General features: G+C 51.8%; 2 protein-coding genes across 2 annotated transcripts in view; both read left to right on the plus strand.

Moving 5' to 3' along the window:
• The window catches only part of Atcay (ATCAY kinesin light chain interacting caytaxin), a 24,076-nt gene extending 12,959 nt beyond the window's left edge, over positions 1-11,117 (plus strand). The window contains exons 4-13 of the mRNA XM_031349824.1: positions 709-930; positions 2,010-2,195; positions 2,468-2,570; positions 2,764-2,895; positions 3,588-3,674; positions 4,551-4,649; positions 5,221-5,256; positions 7,441-7,515; positions 7,784-7,816; positions 8,841-11,117. Coding sequence (XP_031205684.1) covers positions 709-930; positions 2,010-2,195; positions 2,468-2,570; positions 2,764-2,895; positions 3,588-3,674; positions 4,551-4,649; positions 5,221-5,256; positions 7,441-7,515; positions 7,784-7,816; positions 8,841-8,850 — 983 coding nt within the window. The 3' untranslated portion in view covers positions 8,851-11,117. The remainder of the gene's footprint in view (positions 1-708; positions 931-2,009; positions 2,196-2,467; positions 2,571-2,763; positions 2,896-3,587; positions 3,675-4,550; positions 4,650-5,220; positions 5,257-7,440; positions 7,516-7,783; positions 7,817-8,840) is intronic.
• Positions 11,118-13,305: 2,188 nt separating this feature from the next.
• On the plus strand, positions 13,306-16,210 carry Nmrk2 (nicotinamide riboside kinase 2). Its single transcript, XM_031349603.1, has 7 exons — positions 13,306-13,421; positions 14,430-14,520; positions 14,832-14,880; positions 14,966-15,122; positions 15,318-15,389; positions 15,685-15,791; positions 15,931-16,210. Exons 1-7 carry the CDS (start codon positions 13,396-13,398, stop codon positions 16,014-16,016), a joined length of 588 nt encoding a protein of 195 aa, XP_031205463.1. The 5' UTR covers positions 13,306-13,395; the 3' UTR covers positions 16,017-16,210.
• Positions 16,211-18,895: the final 2,685 nt, after the last annotated feature.

The following is an 18,895-nucleotide window of genomic DNA, read 5'->3' on the forward strand; positions in this document are numbered from 1 at the left end:
GGCCTCGAACTCAGCAATCCGCCTGCCTCTGCCTCCCAAGTGCTGGGATTAAAGGTGTGCGCCACCACTGCCCGGCAGTTCTGTCACTTTTGACTCTCTCACTCAGTTTTGTCCAGAGACAAAGGCAAAAGGGAAAGAGGCGGGAGAGGAGCCATGATGAGTCTTTTCCCCCAAAGATCTATTTATTTATTTATTTTTAAAGATTTATTGATTATTATATATAAGTGCTCTTAACTGCTGAGCCATTTCTCCAGCCACATATTTATTTTATGTATATAAGTACACTGTAGCTGTCTTCAGACACACCAGAGGGAGGTGTCAGATCTCATTACAGATGTTTGTGAGCCACCACTTGGTTGCTGGGATTTGAACGCAGGACCTTTGGAAGAGCAGTCAGTGCTCTTAACCTCTGAGCCATCTCTCCAGCCCAAGTCTTTTATATACTTTTTCGTGATACCGACAGAAACCAGGATTATTGCAACAATAAGGAAGGCGCTCCACCCATGACCATGCTCCCAGCCCCCTCACTCTGGGTTCTAGGCAGGGAGCTGGCCCTGGGTCCTGTCACCCAGCACTGGAAGGCGGACAGCAGGTGTTCAAGGCCATTTTCTATTAGTGAGTTTGAGGTCAGCCTGGGCTATATGAGACCCTGTCTTGTGGCGCTCTTTCTGGCTTGTGAGCTCTCTTTCTCACTTGTGGTCCTGGCAGCACCTCCCTCCACCCTGAACTTGAGCGGAGCACATCGAAAGAGAAAGACGCTGGTGGCCCCGGAGATCAACATCTCCCTGGACCAAAGCGAGGGCTCTCTGCTGTCCGATGACTTCCTCGACACCCCTGATGACCTGGACATCAATGTGGATGATATTGAGACGCCAGACGAAACTGACTCTCTGGAGTTCTTGGGAAATGGCAATGAGCTTGAGTGGGAAGGTAATGGCGGGGTGTGGGGGGAGTTAGGGTGGAGCGCCCTGTGCCCCCTGGCTTCACTTGGCCTCTTCAGGCCCCAGCAGCCACTTTCTCACTGTGGTTCCCACAGATGAGCGAGGTCCAGAGGGACCCTATCCACGGAGTTGCAGGGGGCAGAGGGAACTAGACATCAGCAGAAGGTTCTAGAATGAGGTTCAGTTAAGTACCGAGCCTTGTAAGCCAGGAGATGTGTGCAGGTGGGACTGTCCCTCCCTCTCCTGCCTTCTCTATCAGCCTCCCTGATGTCCTATCTCCTGCCTGGAGCTAGCTGCTACAGTTGGACAGATGGACAGCCACAAACCCAGACATGAGTCAGGGGCGACCCACGTGCAGGGGCTTCTCACTCAGCACCTGCAGGGCCCATAAGGATGACTGACTAAGCAGGGATCAGATAGTGCTGGGACTGGGGGTGGGGGGGGAGCAGCTGGGGAGGGCTATGTGCTCAGAGGCCCCTTTAATTTTGTTTATTTTTATTTATTCATTTGCTTTTTCCTTGTCATGGGCTTTCTTTTGTGTAGCCCTGGCTGTCCTGGAACTCATTCTTTAGACCAGACTCACCTCTAACTCACAGAGATCCACCTGCCTCTGCCTCTCAAGTGCTGGGATTAAAGTCATGCACCATCACACCTGATTTCTGTCTCAATATTTAAAAAAAGAGCTGGAGCTGGGCGGTGGTGGCACACGCCTTTAAGAGTGTGAGGCCAGCCTGGTCTACAGAGTGAGTTCCAGGACAGCCAGGAATGCACAGAGAAACCCTGTCTCGGAAAACAAACAAAGAAACAAAGAAACAAAAGAAAAAGATTTTAGAATGATGTCCAGTGTTTTTGGCAGAATGAAGGACTGAACCCTGGTCTTCATGTGTGCTGGGCAAGTGTTCCTGTACTAGTGCAGGTGTTCCCAGAGGTTTGTCTCCAAGGATTCTAGATGCTGCCATGTTCACAGTTGAGACTGACCAGTGTGTGTGTATGTGTGTGCACACATTCATGCAGAGAAGGGGTCTGAGACAAGACACCTGGATTTACTCCTCCCCCACCCTCTGGCAGATGACACCCCAGTGGCCACTGCCAAAAACATGCCTGGTGACAGCGCAGACCTGTTTGGGGACGGCTCTGCAGAAGACGGCAGTGCGGCCAATGGACGTCTGTGGCGGACTGTCATCATCGGGGAACAAGAGCATCGCATCGACCTGCACATGATCCGGCCCTACATGAAGGTGGTCACCCACGGAGGTGCGTTTGCCCTGGGACCTTCTCCTCTCATGCTGCCCAGGAGTGCACAGCGACTAGGGTTCCGTCAAAGGTCTTCTGGGGACCTCGGGCCCATCTAACCGGTAGAAACATTGAGCCCTCTCAAGTTTTGGGGTGCACAGATGGACTGACAACACACTGGGCTGCTTATGGTGGGAGGCCTCATTTCTTCCACCACTTGACACTGCTCAGGGAGTGGAGGGACATGATCTAGCCTGGGCTACTGGGGTACTCACCAGGATGCCTTTTCCCAGGGTACTACGGGGAAGGTCTCAACGCCATCATCGTCTTTGCGGCCTGCTTCCTGCCAGATAGCAGCTCCCCAGACTATCACTACATCATGGAGAATCTCTTCCTGTAAGTTGGTGCCCTGACCCCACCCAAAGGGGAGGCAGAAGCAGGCAGAGCTCTGAGAGTTCCAGGCTAGCCTGGTCTACAAAGCAAGACTGTTTCCCAAAACCCAAGCAGCAAGGCAGAGGCCCTGAGCATAGAGATGACGTTTGGTCCCACACGGCCCTGACCGGAACCCCATTTTCAACTCCCCGGGCAGGTATGTCATCAGCAGCCTAGAACTGCTCGTGGCTGAGGATTACATGATTGTCTATCTGAATGGAGCCACGCCCCGGAGGAGGATGCCCGGCATTGGCTGGCTGAAGAAGTGTTACCACATGATCGACAGGAGGTGAGAATTCTCGGCTGAGTGGGGTAGGGCACCGAGGTAGGGAGTCTAACCGGCAACATTGTTCTTAATCAGTTCAGAGGGCAGAAACCCAAGGCCAAGGTGGACAAGGCTTTGGAGGACTGTCACTTTAAGGTCCTGCCAGTAGCTGTTGGTGGCTGATGACTCTAGGGACCCGGATCGTGTGTGGCCCTCCATGTCTGATCCGTGTCTCAGAGCATTGAGTCCTCAAGGGTCAACCTCTCTAGAGAGGCGTCAGAAGGAGGGCCTTTCCCTTTTCATGGCTGAGTAATATTCCAGCTAGGGATCAAACTGTATCATTTATGTCCTGTCTGACTGTCTGTGGGTGCTGGACTCTTTTCACTTTTGGGTCCTGAGTAGCTTCCAAAAGATTTTCAAAGCCTGAAAGTACTTCCTAGAATTCAAGACTGTGGAGAGAGAGAGAGAGAGAGAGAGAGAGAGAGAGAGAGAGAGAGAGAGAGTGTAGAAGCCACACACTGGCCCTCCTGCTGCCTGGTGTTGACACGCCTCAGGGTCTCTAAATCTGTTCAGCTAGAAGGTTGTCTCTGCAATGTGAGGGTGCAGCCTGTTAAGAAGTCTTGGTAAAGAGGGCAGACAACTGGTCTACCTTGTCTTCCTCAGGCTCCCTATACCCCAAGCCTGTGACAGTGGTTTCCTTTCTCCTCTCCCCACAGACTGAGGAAGAATCTAAAGTCGCTGATCATCGTCCACCCCTCCTGGTTCATCCGCACCGTTTTGGCCATCTCCCGGCCCTTCATCAGGTAGGTCAAGGGTGGCTGTCCTAGTTAGGACTCTGGTCTGGCCACTGTGCCCTGGGTGCATGTGCGAGGGTCAGTGGATTTTCACCCACCACTTTGTTTTCATAGCCTGAGATTCATGAAACTAGGCAGGCCTGAGGTCTAAGACACAGTGATCCTTCTGTCTCAGCCTCTCCAGCTGTGGAGTCATAGCTTCAGGGCACCACAGCTGTTATCTTATGCATCTTCTATAGATTTGAATTCATGTCTTGGTGCTTGCACAACTGAGCCATCTATTCTGGCCCTTGTTGTTTTTATAACTGTGTTAGGGGCCGGCCGGTGGTGGCACACGCCTTTAATCCCAGCACTTGGGAGGGAGAGGCAGGTGGATTTCTGAGTTCAAAGCCAGCCTGGTCTACAAAGTGAGTTCCAGGACAGCCAGGGCTACTCAGAGAAACCCTGTCTCAAAAAACAAAACAAAACAAAAACAAAAACAAAACAAACAAAAGAAAAAAAAAAGAAAGAAAAAATAAATAAATAAGGATGCATCCAAAGGGCTAGCAGGATGGCTCTATGGGTAGAGGAGCTTACTGCCAAGCCTGACAACCTGAGTTCAATACCTGAGAACAAATGTTAGACAGAGAGAGTTGACTCCTTCAAGCTGTCCACGATGAATAAATGTAAAAAAAAAAAAAAATTCTAAAAAAAAAAACACGTCTGAAGTGTGTGTCATTCATCACAGTCCACACTGGCTACTGGGACAATCCATGAGAAAAGTCTGGGGAGGCTGAGACAAGAGGATCATGGGTTCGAAGCTAGCATTGACAACTTGGCAGACTGAGTGCCGCACAGTCTGGCTCTGTCTGGTGACCCCTTGTCTACCTTCTTGTCTCCCATCAGTGTTAAGTTCATCAGTAAAATCCAGTATGTGCACAGCCTGGAGGAACTGGAGCAACTCATCCCTATGGAGCATGTGCAGCTGCCAGAGTGTGTGCTGCAGTAAGTCCTCCCCTAGCATCCCAGAGTGTGTCCTGCAGTAAGTCCTCCCTTAGCATCCCAGAGTGTGTCCTGCAGTAAGTCCTCCCCTAGCATCCCAGAGTGTGTCCTGCAGTAAGTCCCCTCTGGCCCTTAGCATCCCTGAGTTTGGGGGTGACATAGCACTATTGTGGGGGGAATGACAGCTCAATGGTTATCACACCCGCTCCTCCTTCAGAGGACAAGGGTTCGCTTCCCAGCATCCACACAGTGGCTCACAAACACAGTCGCTCACAAACCTCAAGCTCCTAGGCACCTGATGTCCCGCCCCTCCTGGCCACTGTGGGAACTGCACTCTAAGCACATTCAATTTAATATAGTTAAATGAGCCTTAAATAAATCAAATAAAAAGTTACATATTACAGAAAACTGACCACCGAAACCTCATATCAGCACACAGTTCAGCCAACCCCACACTGGAGCTCGGTCCCTATCCGTATCCCCAGTCCCCTTTGCCTGGCTTCTGTGGCCCTGACAGCTCGGGGCATGGTCCCACCTTTCCCACATTCATTGGACCTGCGTTTCTTTCTCTCAGGTATGAAGAACAGAGACTGCGAGCCAAGAGAGAGAGGTCAGTGTGTATAGCGTCCTAACCGGGCCAGGGATCTGAGTGCCGGTTTGGTGGCTTCCGTTGCTGGAGACTCACTGGCTTAATTCCACCTTTGGATATAGAGACAGCAGAGGAGGGTGGGTAGTACTGGCAGGCAAGTGGAAGACCTGAGTTCCGATCCCCAGCATTCATGTAACGTGCCTGTCAAAGCTGTGCCACTCTGTAAAAAACTAGGGAGATAGACACCAGACCTCAGGATTCACAGGTCAGCCAGCCTACCTGAGCCAGCAAGCTCGGGGCTTGCTCCCACACCTCACAACCTAAATTTGACCTCTAGGACCTGTGTAGTGGATGGAAACATGACTCACACACAAGTTGTCCTATGACCTCTTACATAGCCAAGGGTACATATGCCCCTCTACCCCCATACATACACAAAGACCAGACTCTCAGACAAGGTCTCTGGAGTCAGCCCTGGGTTCAAATCCCAATCTTCTAGTCCCCGATGATATACATGCAAAACCAGACTCCTTGTTTCCATATCAAGCTCCAGGACCCTGGCAACCTTGTATTCATAATGGGAATGTGACTGGCTTGTAGAAACATTTTCTGACATGTGGTTGGTTCATGAACTCAATCTTCAGCACTTTTGTTTGTTTGTTTGTTGTTTTTGTTTTTGTTTTTCGAGACAGGGGTTCTCTGTGTAGTCCTGGCTGTCCTGGAACTCACTCTACAGACCAGGCTGGCCTCAAGTTCAGAAATCTGCCTGCCTCTGCCTCCCAAGTGCTGGGATTAAAGGCGTGCACCACCACCGCTCGGCAATCTTCAGCACTTTTAATGGAGAGTAGTTAATAATGAGAAAAAGAAAGAAAGAAAAAAAAAAGACCACTTACTAGCTATTATTTATTTGTTGTGAGTGCATCCACACATGTGTGGAGATCACTTGAGGGGAGTCAGTTCTCTTTCCATCAAATGGAAATTAAACTTGGGTCATCGAGACTTGGCTGCAAGCACCTTTATCTGCTGAGTCATCTTGCTGGGCCCTGCCTCCCTCATTTCTGCTGAGACCCTTACTCAGCCCAGAGCACAAACAGGGTGACCCCAGAATTCACATTCGTACAAACAATGCCAATCATGCCTAGGGTCTCAGGCTATCCCTAAGTCTGTACTGGCTCGGCCACACACAGCCACATACCATACAACTGTCAGGCCTGGAGGAACCAGGTGTGAGGCCCTTGTGGGCAGGTCTCCATTGTTTCTCTCACTGGCCTGTCCCCACCTTATCTGTCCCAACCCACAGCAGAGCAGTCACCAGACCACCACTTCACAGTTTTCCATAATGCACAAAGATGCTCTGCTCCCATCCCACACCCGGAGGGAAACAAGGGGACGGGGTGCCCATTCACTCACCACCCCATCTCTGTGCCTCTTGGGACCTCCTGGAAGTGGATCTTGCATGCGAGTCCTCCTGTATCCAGTTTAAACTGCTGGCATGGTGTCAGAGCTAGCTTCCTCTTGGCGACTAGGTAATAGCCTAGTGATCTCATGGGGGAGGCATTGTAGCAGTGGGCGGAGCCCAGCAAGCCCCCTGCTGCTCCAGCGGCAGACACCAGCTGCAGACTCCTGGCCCTGAGCAAGGCGGGGGTGGGGGCTGCAGGGAAGGGCTGACCCACTTGAGGGTTATTCCATTTTAATTTTCTTTTGTATTTTTGAGACAAGGTCTCCTTTGGCAGCCTAGGCTGGCCTCACAATCCACGCCTCAAGTCTCCAGTGCTGGGATGGGTGTTGTGGGTCAGTAATTTCCCCCCTGCTGCCCACATCTTCCAGGCTTGGACTTGGAAAGGCAGCAGCTGGCCATTAGCTCAGTTGGTAGAGTGCTGGCCTCTCTGGGCCTCGTCCCCAGAGCCACATAAACCAGTGTGACAGCATGTGCCTGGCATATCAGCACTTGGCATGAGGAGGCAGGAGGATCAGGAGTTTATAGTTATCCTCTACTACATAGTGAGTTACAGGCTAGCCTGGGCTATATGTTTCCTCATTCCTTACATTATGGGTTACATTTGTCCCATGCTGGGCCACCTGTTCCTTCCAACATGCCAGGGGGAACCAAATTCTAACTTGAGCCCAGGCTGAAGAGGCCGGTTTGTTCCCAGAGCCCCAGCATCAGCTGCCCTCCCCGCTCCACGGGGTTCTCTCTGTTCACAGCACACGGCCACCACAGCCGGAGTTCCTCCTTCCCAGGTCTGAAGAAAAGCCAGAGACTGTGGAAGAAGAGGACAGGTGAGTGAGCTTGGGATGGCCAGCTCAGACAGGACCCCCAGAGGACACTGTGGAAAAAGATAGGGTATGCCCAGTGCCTTCCCAAGTTTGATGACACCTGGGCAGCTTCCCCTCATTTGTGTCTGTTTGGGTGAGTACCTGACCCAGCAGGGGCAGACTGATGGCTGCTTTTTGCCTGAAAAGTGTGAGATGGTGGTAGCCTTCCTGGGAATGGGTCTGGCCCCAACAAATAAATGAGACTAGCACCCTGTCTCCTCCTCACCTACAGGGCAGCAGAGGCAACAGAGGACCAGGAAACAAGGTGAGTGTAGCATGGGTATCAGCAGATGTCAAATCTGTGACTGAACATCGGATGAACATGTGCATGCCGTGCCCCAGCAGCTGGTATAATAGATGGGACAACTGTCTCCCAGCTGTGGGACGTTAGCCATGACAAGGATATTGACGCACAGCTAGTCTCAGATGCAACTCAGATATAGGATGGATGGATGGGTGGGTGGATGGATGGATGGATGGATGGATGGATGGATGGGTGGGTGGGTGGGTGGATGGATGGATGGATGGATGGATGGGTGGGTGGATAGATGGGTAGATGGATGGATGGGTGGGTGGATGGATGGATAGATAGATGGGTGGATGGATGGATGGATGGATGGATGGATGGATGGATGGATGGATGGGTGGGTGGATAGATGGGAGGATGGATGGGTGGATAGATAGATGGGTGGATGGATGGATGGGTGGGTGGATGGATGGATGGGTTAGTGGGTGGGTGGGTGGGTGGGTGGATGGATGGATGGATGGATGGGTGGGTAGATGGATAGATGGATGGGTGGGTGGATGGATAGATGGATGGATGGATAGATGGATGGATGAGTAGATGGATGGGTGGGTGGGTGATTGGATGGATGGGTTGATGGATGGGTAGATGGGAAGATGGATGGGTTGGTGAGTGTGTGGATGTGTGTGTGGATGTTTATGGATGGTTGGATGAGTGGATGGATAGTGGGTGGATGGATGAATACATGAGTGGATGGGTGACTGTGTGGATATATTCACACATACATACACACACATATAAATATATATATGGATGGATGAATGGATATATAGTGGGTGAGTAGGTGTGTGGATATATATGTTTGTATGGATGGTTGGATGAATAGATGGATGAATACATGGTGGATCTACATTAGAAATGTTGGTGGCAGTCATTTCTCTTTGCTCAGAACCCTCCATAGACAGGACTCACTCTGAGTCTTTCTGTGGGAGCTTATGTCTCACCTCTCACATGGCTCCTACTCTAGTTGTCCTTTGCCCTCCAGCATGTCCTGATTTACCCAGAACCTAGACATGGACAGAGATTATCCTCAGCATCATGCAACCCTCACCCGAAGCCCTGGGAGCCCTGCCTTCATCGTGCCTCCACCGTCCGAGGACACCTGGCTCCATCATTACCCCTGCACCCAGGTCCTCTCACCGCTTGAGTACATTTCACTGTTTTATTTTGAAGAAGGCGGAATGAGCACATCTCAGAATGGAGCAGGTTCTTGACCCTTTCACAGTCTGAGCTTGTGGATGTCAAAGTTGGGTGTGGGCAGTGTCACCCATGGTTATTCCTCCAGGCCTTGGCATCCCCAAGATGCCCTTCTGTGACCTAGCTAGGATAACACAGATGTGCATTTTGGGCTGACCCAATGAGAGACCCTTTGCTCGGTTGGCACCTGTCCCTAGCTAGAGCCTCAGATGCCTGGTGGCCCTGGCTGCAGCTGCATCTGCTTCTCTGTGGAATGTGACCCACTGTACCCCTCTACCTGTCACCCCAAGCAGGGCTGTGACTGCTGACCTCACATTTCCACCTGACATGCCCTATTCTGCCACTTGAATGTCTTTGGGGGCCTTCAAATCTATTGCACACATACTGATCAGCCTGGTGGCCGCCAAACCACCCCCAACATTTTTGAGCTCCTTCAAAGTAGATGTGACTCCAGATGTTAACTGAAACCTCATTCCAAGGGAAGAAACTGTACCCACTTTCCTGTTCCCTGCCAAGGCCAGACTCAGACCCTTTTGTCATCAAGCAGGAGACAGTTTAGTGTCTGAGAAGATGAAGATCCAAGGCTGTGTGGGTGCTAGAGGATCTGGGGGATCCCCTAGGACAATATATCCCAGAGGGTGGGATGCTGTGGCCACCTGATCTTCAAGCTGGGATCAAAGCATATGTTTGCCTGAGATAGTCTGACAGTCTGAGCTAATGAGCACGATGAGCCTCCTGTCCCTCCGCAGGGACATCTAAGGCCAGATGACATTTGCAGGGAGGAGTCTCCCTGTGGTTCCCTGAAGACCTGAGTATCTCTCTGTTAAGAAATCTTAGCACTGGAGCTGTGGTGGCATATGCCTTTAATTTCAGCACTTAGGAGTAGGAGGCAGAGGGATTTCTGTGAGTTCCAAGATAGCAAGGGTTACATAGTGAGATCCTGTCTAGAAAAAAAAGAGAGGAACAGAGAGAGAGAGAGAGAGAGAGAGAGAGAGAGAGAGAGAGAGAGAGAGCTCTGCTTCTCCTCCAAGGTCATGTGCATGACCTCTGTGCCTCTCCTCCAAAAGCAGGTTCTATGCACCCCACTGTGAGGTGTCCCCTATGACCTGTTTCTTGCTTCTCGGCCTCTGATGGCCACAGGACAGCAGCTTCCACCTAGAGAGAATCAGAGTGTCCTGCCAACAGCACCCATGGATCTGAGCTCTGCAGGAAACACACCACACCCGGGGCCTCCATCTGGCCCTAGGAGGGGACCCGAGAGAGTAATGCGGAACAGGGCTTTTTGTTTTGAGACAGGATCTTGCTATCAAGACCAGCCTGGCCTCAAACTCCTGATCCTCCTGCCTCAGCCTCCTGAGAGCTGAGATGGCAGGTGTGTGACCCCCAGGCTGGGCTGGTGGTTTGTAAGTTGTGTTTATCCACCATCAGAAGATGAGAATCAAGATGGTGCCTGGGGTCAAGAGGTCCACAGACGGTCTCTCTTGGCTTTTTGGAAACAGAATTCTGGAGATTTTTCCTCACTAGGTGGTTGCTGATGACAGCCAAGGCCTAGGGGATGAGGACCTCTGTGTCGGGGATGGATGGATGAACACAACCCTGCTGTCCCCAAAGGTCTGAGGTCCTGCCCCCAAGCCCAGGAAACTCCAATGGGGGCCACCTGCTCCATCCACCTCCTTGCTGCAGTGGCATGCCCCTTTGGAATCACCAGCACTCACTGACACAGACACGCAGAACCCACCGGGGCCACCGAAGACCCCAAAACAGGAGACCCTGAGGGGCTTGATATCCTAGTCCACACCTGGGACCACCACCCCAGGTACCTGGGGGACAGTGAGGCAAGACACAGAGGTCCAGAGGCCTCATGGTGAAGGGCTGTTCCATTTCTTTACTGAGACACCCAGGATTCATTTGACAGCTGGCCCAGAGCAACAGTGCCCACCGCCCACCAGCAAATTGTGCAGTTATAAACACAGAGATGGTGGGGATAGTGTCCCTGCAGTGACACAAAGCCCAGGGAGCCTGGGGTGGGGATTTTTATGTGAAATAAATAAATTATAATGCAGAGGGAAGAGTGATCATCTCTGTGTTCCCAGATATGGGGAGGGTGCGGAAGGCAAGCCTCCTGCCTCTGACCAGTGGTCAAGACTTGGGGGAGTGGGGTGCACAGCTCTGCCTGCTGCAGGAGAATGAGGGATGGGGCTGGCGAGCCTCCAAACACTTTGGCTCCACTGCCTGGCCCTCAGGACACACACAGACTAGGGCATTTGAACACAGCTATGCTTAGTGTTGCCAGTAAGATGTGATGGGGACCAGGGTGTGATGACCCATGGCTAATATCTCAGTGCTCCGGAGGCTGTGGAGGCAAGAGGACTGCAGAGAGTTCCAGACCAGCCTGGAGCACAAATGGAGACTCTATCTCTAATAAACTATACAGAAGCCAGTGTGCTGTAATCTGGATATGCCGGGTCTGGATGTGCTCATATCTGGGATATGAGTGTGGTGACAGGGCCTAGGGAGGGAGGGGCTGGGCATCTTTCTTTGCCTACAGGCTCGTATTACACTCACTCATTCCACAACCCATTCATTCATTCACACACACTCATTCATTTATGCACATTCATTCATTCACACACACACTCATTTACACACTCAGTCATTCACACACTCATTCCCAACCACCCCAGCCATCCATGTCTTTTCTGTCTTGGTCACAGTGCCTGCTCAGGTTCCTGGGGACCAAGAGGGAAAGGCCAGACATCCTGAAGTCCTATCTGACAAAAGAACCAGCCATAAGCTAGGACAGTGTGTATCCCCAGAGGTGGGGCCAGCAGGGCACAGCAGAGAGGAGATGAAACTGGGTGACCCCAGTAGGGTAGGTCGGAGGACTGGGGACTCACAGGGTAGAAGGACCTGCTGGCCACAGGGCAGAAGGACCTCCCTTCAAATGCCTTAACCTAGATAAAAGGCAGGCATTGTGTCCCACGTGTAACTCAGCATTGGGGAGCTGAGGTAGGGGGTCTGTGGGGTCCACTGGCTATACACCCAGTCCAGTTACAGAACTCCAGGTTCAGCAAGACTCCACCGGCTGAGCTGTGACAGCAGCACCCACATGAACACTCCCGACCAATTCTGGCCTCTGACAGCAGCAGGCACAAACTTGGAGAACAGACACATATACAGGTAAATACCCATACATATAAAAATAAACCTTCATACATAAGGTCCAGCGGGATATTGAGGTGCATGCCTTTAATCCCAGACTCAGGAGGCAGAGGCAGACTAACCTGGTCTACATGGCGAGCTTGAGACCAGTTAGGCCTGCATAGGAAGACCCGGGAGACATCTGACATTGACCTCTGGCCTCCTCACATGGCTGCACACACACACATGCACACACACACACACACACACATATACATACATACATACATACACATACACACGGACACACATACATACACACACAGACACACACAGACATACGTACACACAGGCACACACACATATACATACATATAGACAGACATACATGCAGACACACACACATATACACACATATACATACATATATGCAGACAGACAGACACACACACACACATACACACAGGCACACACACAGAACATTTCTTCTCCCTTACCAACAACAGTGGGGAATAACTCCTACCCCACCCCGGCTCCCTGAGCCTGATCTCAATGACTCTGGTCACATGAAGGCTCACAATGACAGGGTCACTCTAAAAGAATTTTGTAGCCAGGCCTGGTCATCAGAGCAAAGCTGTCTTGTGATTCACCATCCAGAGGCCTAAACCCACCTCAGCCATGACACTTTTGGAAGAGGAATTTCCTGGCAAGGCTGAGCTGGGGCCAGGGGAGGAGAGGGGAGGAGGGGGAGAGGAGGAGGGGGAGAGGATGGAGAGTCCTTTTTCTTGGCCACATAAGAACCAGTCTCAATGTCAGGGTCAAGCCAGGGAACACAAACTCTGGCAGATATTTTTAGGTATAGAAAGGTGTGACTAGGGAGGGGAGTAAGGGAAGAAGGAGGGGTAGGAAGAGGGGAGGGAGGAGGGGAGGCAGACAGGGGCACAGGCTTCCCTCTGGCTCGTGACTTTTTTAGGCAAAAGGCTACTGAAGCTATTTGCAGCCTATGAAACAGGTGCTCCCTCCCTTACCCTCACAAGTGCTTGGGGGGCCTCCTCCCCCGGGGCGGCCTCCAGGCTGACCAAACCTATAAATGCCCTACAGCTTTGTCAATGAAGCTGGGACTTGCTGAGCAGCACACTGCAGCACACTGTAGCTGGGCTGCACGGCCACCTCAGGACCAGTCAACACTTCCAGTCCCCAGAATGAAGCTCATCATAGGCATTGGAGGGTGAGCGCCAGGGGCCTGGAGTGTGACCCTGTTTGGGGAGGGAAAAGGCCTCAAAGCCCACAGTCTGCTGGCATGTGGGGACAGGGATGGTCCCACTGCACTAGCATGGATTATTTTAAAGATCAGCAGGAAGACAGTGGGGAGGCCTGCTGAAAACCTGGGGACCAACCCAGTGGGGATGGGGGATGGATGTACAGGCAGTAACTGAGGTGTCTCTGAACGACATGAATACTTGTTTTTTGTTTTTGTTTTTATATTCTTGAAACATTGGGGTGAATCCAGGGCCTTCGGCATACGGAGCAACCTCTCAGAACAGAGCTACTGGCCTGGCCCTCTTTTTACTTTTTATTTTGGAGTGGACTAGTAGTCATACAGGCTGGCCTTGAACTCACTTTGGTCCAACAATGAAGATCCTCCTGTCTTAGCCCCTAGCCGAGGTGACAGCAGGTGCCTCTATGCCTAAGCTAAGCCTTTTTTCTAGTGATCCTCATTAACTTGCCTACGGCCTCCCACATGGTCTGCTGTCAGTACCAAGATGGCAGGCAACTTAGGGCAGAGGACAATGGCTGAGGATGACCTGAGTCACCCTAATAGCCAGAATGCTGTGTCCTACTGCCCTGGTGTCCTGGGGATTCTAGGCAGGGGCTCCCCTCCCTGAGCCACAACCCTAGCCACTCAGGGCATTCTGGGGAGGGACTCTACCTGACCACTCCCTGCCTGATTTTCACTTTGTTTTGAGTCAGGGGCTCACTAAGTTGCCCAGGCTGCCTTTGAACTCGTGCTCATGTCCATTCTACCTTCTCAGCTCTGGGAATATAGCTAGTCATTGCACACAAACTCGAGTACACACGAGTGCGCGCCCACACACACATACACACACACACACACACACACCACGTGTCCACCCTGTTTGGCCCTGGCTGCAGCCCCATGGTGAGCTGAGTCCTGTTAGGTGCTCAGAGTAGGTGCTGACATCTCCCCACTGCCTCACACACGCCGCCCTTCCAGGGTGACCAACGGTGGGAAGACCACCCTGACCAACAGCCTCCTCAAGGCACTGCCCAACTGCTGCGTGATCCATCAGGATGACTTCTTCAAGGTGGCTGTCTGGAGTGCAGGGGTGGGAGGAATACGGGGCACCGTGTTCCCACTATCCCTGCTTGTGCCCAAGGGCCGGGGAACCCTGTCAGATCGATGGGGGGGGGGTGCTGGCCTCATTGTGGCATGCTGGGATGTTTTTACCTATGACCTCTTATACTTCTGCTTTCTCTACTATGCAATGGGCTCAAAGGGAGGAGTGACAGGCGATGGGCAGACCACCGCACCTAGCTGTGGGGCCACCCTAGAGGGGCAAGGTCTGGGCTGGGCTGGCACAGGTCTGAGCCCAGGCCTTGGGGTCCTATGTTTCAGCCCCAGGACCAAATAGCAGTCGGGGAGGACGGCTTCAAACAGTGGGACGGTAAGAGCAGTGCCCTCGCCCTGGCTGACTCACTGCGCCCTGTGGGTGCAGGTCCCGCTCTGAACCCTGCTTTCTGTCCCACTAGTGCTTGAGTCCCTGGACATGGAGGCCATGCTTAGCACGGTGCAGGCCTGGGTGAAGGATCCACACAAGTTTGCGCGTGCTCACGGCGTCAGCCTGCAGCCAAGTGCCTCGGACACCCACATACTCCTCCTGGAGGGTTTCCTACTGTACAGCTACAAGTAAGCATCAGTCGGCCAAGGCCCAACGACCTTCAGAACCTCAGGCTCACTGTACCCACCCTGCTGTGTGAGCCTGTGCACTGCCAAGAGTTCTGTGTCGGTTTATACCTTAGAGGTGGGACAAACCTGTGGGCTCGAGAGACATGGGGGTGCCACAGAGACACCAGCTGACCCTGTCCCCCATTCCCTGGACAGGCCCCTGGTGGACTTGTACAGCCAACGCTACTTCCTGACCGTGCCGTATGAGGAATGCAAGCAGAGGAGAAGGTGGGGCACCATGGGCACAGGGTGTCCCTGGGTCACAGGCTCCTCCCTGAGCCAGCCAGCCATGAGCAGTGGTCTCTGTCCCAGAAGCCCAGAACCCTAGACCTGGACACAGTACATACCCACGCTTCCCCAGACAGGCTTAACGGTGGGGAAAAATGTGGAAGTTGGGGGTCCCACAGTCACAGACTTTGCCCAGGGGTCTAATCCTTCACCCAGAGCCCGTCTGCTGATTACTTGTGGTCTGTCTTGAGCACCAACTTCCCATGACAGGCCCGGAACTCCTTTCTCTCTACAGAAGTCGTACTTACATGGTCCCCGATCCTCCTGGCCTGTTTGATGGTCACGTGTGGCCCATGTACCAGAAGTATAAACGGGAGATGGAGCAGGATGGGGTGGAAGTGGGTAAGCACCAGAATGAGGCTCTGCTAAGGCTCTAAACCCCAGGCTTCCCCACCCCAGGATCTCTTGTTACTCTCTCCTGTCCTGAGAGCATCCACACCACTCTCCCTGCCAGCCCTGATCCAGGCTCTTTCCGTTCCAGTCTATTTAGATGGCACGAAGTCCCGGGAGGGACTCTTCCGTGAAGTTCTGGAGGATGTTCAGAACAGACTGCTTAACACATCCTAGCAAGACGCAGGTCCTGGGTGCGACTGCAGACACAGGACAGTGGAGTCTGAGATTTTCTGGCTGGATGCAGTGGCTCTTTGCCTCTAGGGAATCTGTACATAGGAGAGTATGTCCCCACACATGTGCAATGGACATGGACACCTTGAGACGTTATAGCACCTCAACATTAAAGTGAACTCTGTTTTCTAACCTGACGTCCCTTATGGTCTCTGAGTGAATGAGTTGAAACGCTCTCAGACAACCTTTACTGGTTACCTGGTGGCCTCTGACACTGACAGCCTTCACCTCTGGGTAACTTTGTTGATGTGCCTCAGTTTCCCTAAAGGAGACATTTCCCATGAACTTGGGTAAGGAGAAACAACATCTACCCTAATGTAGACAGGCACAAAAAGGTCACCCGTGATCCTCAGAACCACACAGTAAGGTGGTGTGCCTAGCTAGAATTGCTCCTCTGCCTAAATAGGACGGGATTCTAGAGAGTTCCTGAGGGATTCCCGAGACCTTCCTTCTCTCATCTGAGCCTCCCTCTACCCCTTTCAGGGACCAAAGCCAAGTGTCACTCTGTAGGGTTATTTGGAATCTCCTAAACACACACACACATAACACACACTGCAACCTAGCACATCTGTCTCCTCTCTCACACAGCCACACACCCCCTGAACCACAGTGACAGTCTCGGTGTGATATTTTCCCCCAAGACAATCTTAGTTTAACATCAACAGATAACACAATCACTGGGCGCAGAACCTAGCATCCTAAATTTATCAACTATTCCGTTAGAAAATTTCCAGTGGCATTCCACTAGGACCCGCCACCCAAACTAACAGCCTCTGGCCTACACTGTGTCTGCCTTGCTCCCGCCGTCCAAAAGCCGGTGTGATTTTTATTACTTGTGTGGGCTTCATAAAAGGGAAAACTGAGGCTCCGAGCATTTTGGTGGTGCTGAAGTGTAGCTGTTGGAGGACTGGCTTCAGAGATTTTATTCTTTGGCATGAGCATGACACCTGATGACCATTTGTGGAATTGCAATAACAGAATCCCAACTACATATAGAAAAATGCTACGGTGGGTGGATGGATGGATGGATGAGTGGGTAACTGAAAGTAATGTTCTGCTGAATGACAAGTCTGAAGCTTCTTTGTCTACATAAGACTTTGAAAAGAAAATTATTGCTTATAATTTTAAAAACATGCTTCTTCCTTCTGCCTGGGACCTACTGGTTTCCACTTTCTTTATTGACCAAATCAAGAGTCAATTAGGGAGCCAGATTTTAGTATCAGCTCCTCTCCCTACATAAAATATAAAAATAAATTGAATTATAAAATCCTTTTTTTTTTTTTTTTTACTTTTTGAGACAGGGTTTCTCTGTGTAGTCCTGGCTGTCCTGGAACTCACTTTGGCCTTGAGATCAGAGATCTGTCTGCCTCCCTCCAGAGTGTGGGGTTAGATGTGCCATCAATGCCTAGTTCTTGAATTCCACTTCCTAACACTTGAATTTTACAGACTTCAAACTTAAGGGAATTTTGCTTTGCTTTGGGACAGGGGCTCCTGTACCCCGGGTTGGTCCAGAACTCCTGTGCTCATTTCTGTGTCTCTTGTCACGCTGTCCCAGTCAGTATTTCTGAGACCCGCCTTCTGCTTGACAGGTGTGGGGTGTCCTCACACGCACAGGTAGCAATGCAGACATCTGTCATCTCCCCAGCTGCAGAAGTCCTGTGACCACCATGAGAAGCTTTCCTGTAGGGCCATGGCTTCAAGGTTAGGCAGAAGCTGAAGTCACAGTGCCTGGCAGGACTGGAGTGGGGGTTGTGCTTGCCAACCCCCAGCCTTCATCCCAGGCACAACTGTAGTCAGAGTCATCCGCTGGTCACGTCCCCCAAAATAGTTCAGCATGAGACAGGGACATGAGGGAGATGACTTCAGGGCAGCCAGAGCCTGGCCACTCAGGAGCCCTGGGCATGATTCATAAAAAAGAATGAACTAGGGGCTGGCAGGATTGCTCAGTGGTCACAGCACTGGCTGCTCTTGCAGAGGACAGGGATTCATTCGGTCTCCAGCACCCTCATGGTGGCTCACATGCACTTGTAACTCCAGCTCTAGAGGACATCTGTCACCCCTTTCTGGCCTCTGTGGGTACTGCAGACACATGGTGCACAGACAAAAAGGCAGGTAAAATATCTGTACACCTAATAAAAAAAAAAGTGAGAAATAAACTGGGGGCCAGCAAGCTGGCTCAGTAGGTAAAGGAGCTTGCTGCCAAGCCTGATGACATGAGTTCCATCTTCAAGGCCCTTATGGTGATAGAAGGGAACCATTCCTACGAGGTATCTTCTGACCTCTACACATGTGCTGTGCATGTCCACATGCCCTCACACACACACACACACACACACACACACACACACACACACACACACACACACAAGCATGCACACTAATGTAATATGAATGTTTTAAAGGCTGAGACCGGCATCAGAGTCACTGGCTTGCCCAGTGTCCCCAGAACATCCCGTGTCCTCGGGAATCCCCACCCTCAGCTCACCAGGAGGGTGCACCTGTGTCTTGAGATTGGTTTATTGCTTGTCCCAGAGGCTCAGGATGGCTCGGCAGAGACAGGTTTCAGACCCAGTTCTGTCTGGCAAGCAGAGTCTTACTGGGTAGTCCTGCACTTGAGGACTTCTTTGGTTCCTAACACCCTGGGGGAAAGCCCCTCACAGCCTTTCCAGGGTCACCTGTCCACCCCAACCTTGTCCTAGCAAGCAAGCTGGCCAAGCCAAGGGCCTCTGCTGGCATCTGTTAGTGACGTATACCTCTCTGGCCACCCACTCAGAGGGAACCAAGCTCCCCCCACAAACACTCCAGACATCACCAGCATCCCT

The sequence above is a fragment of the Mastomys coucha genome, unplaced genomic scaffold (genome assembly GCF_008632895.1).
Source record: "Mastomys coucha isolate ucsf_1 unplaced genomic scaffold, UCSF_Mcou_1 pScaffold4, whole genome shotgun sequence".
Lineage (NCBI taxonomy): Eukaryota > Metazoa > Chordata > Mammalia > Rodentia > Muridae > Mastomys > Mastomys coucha.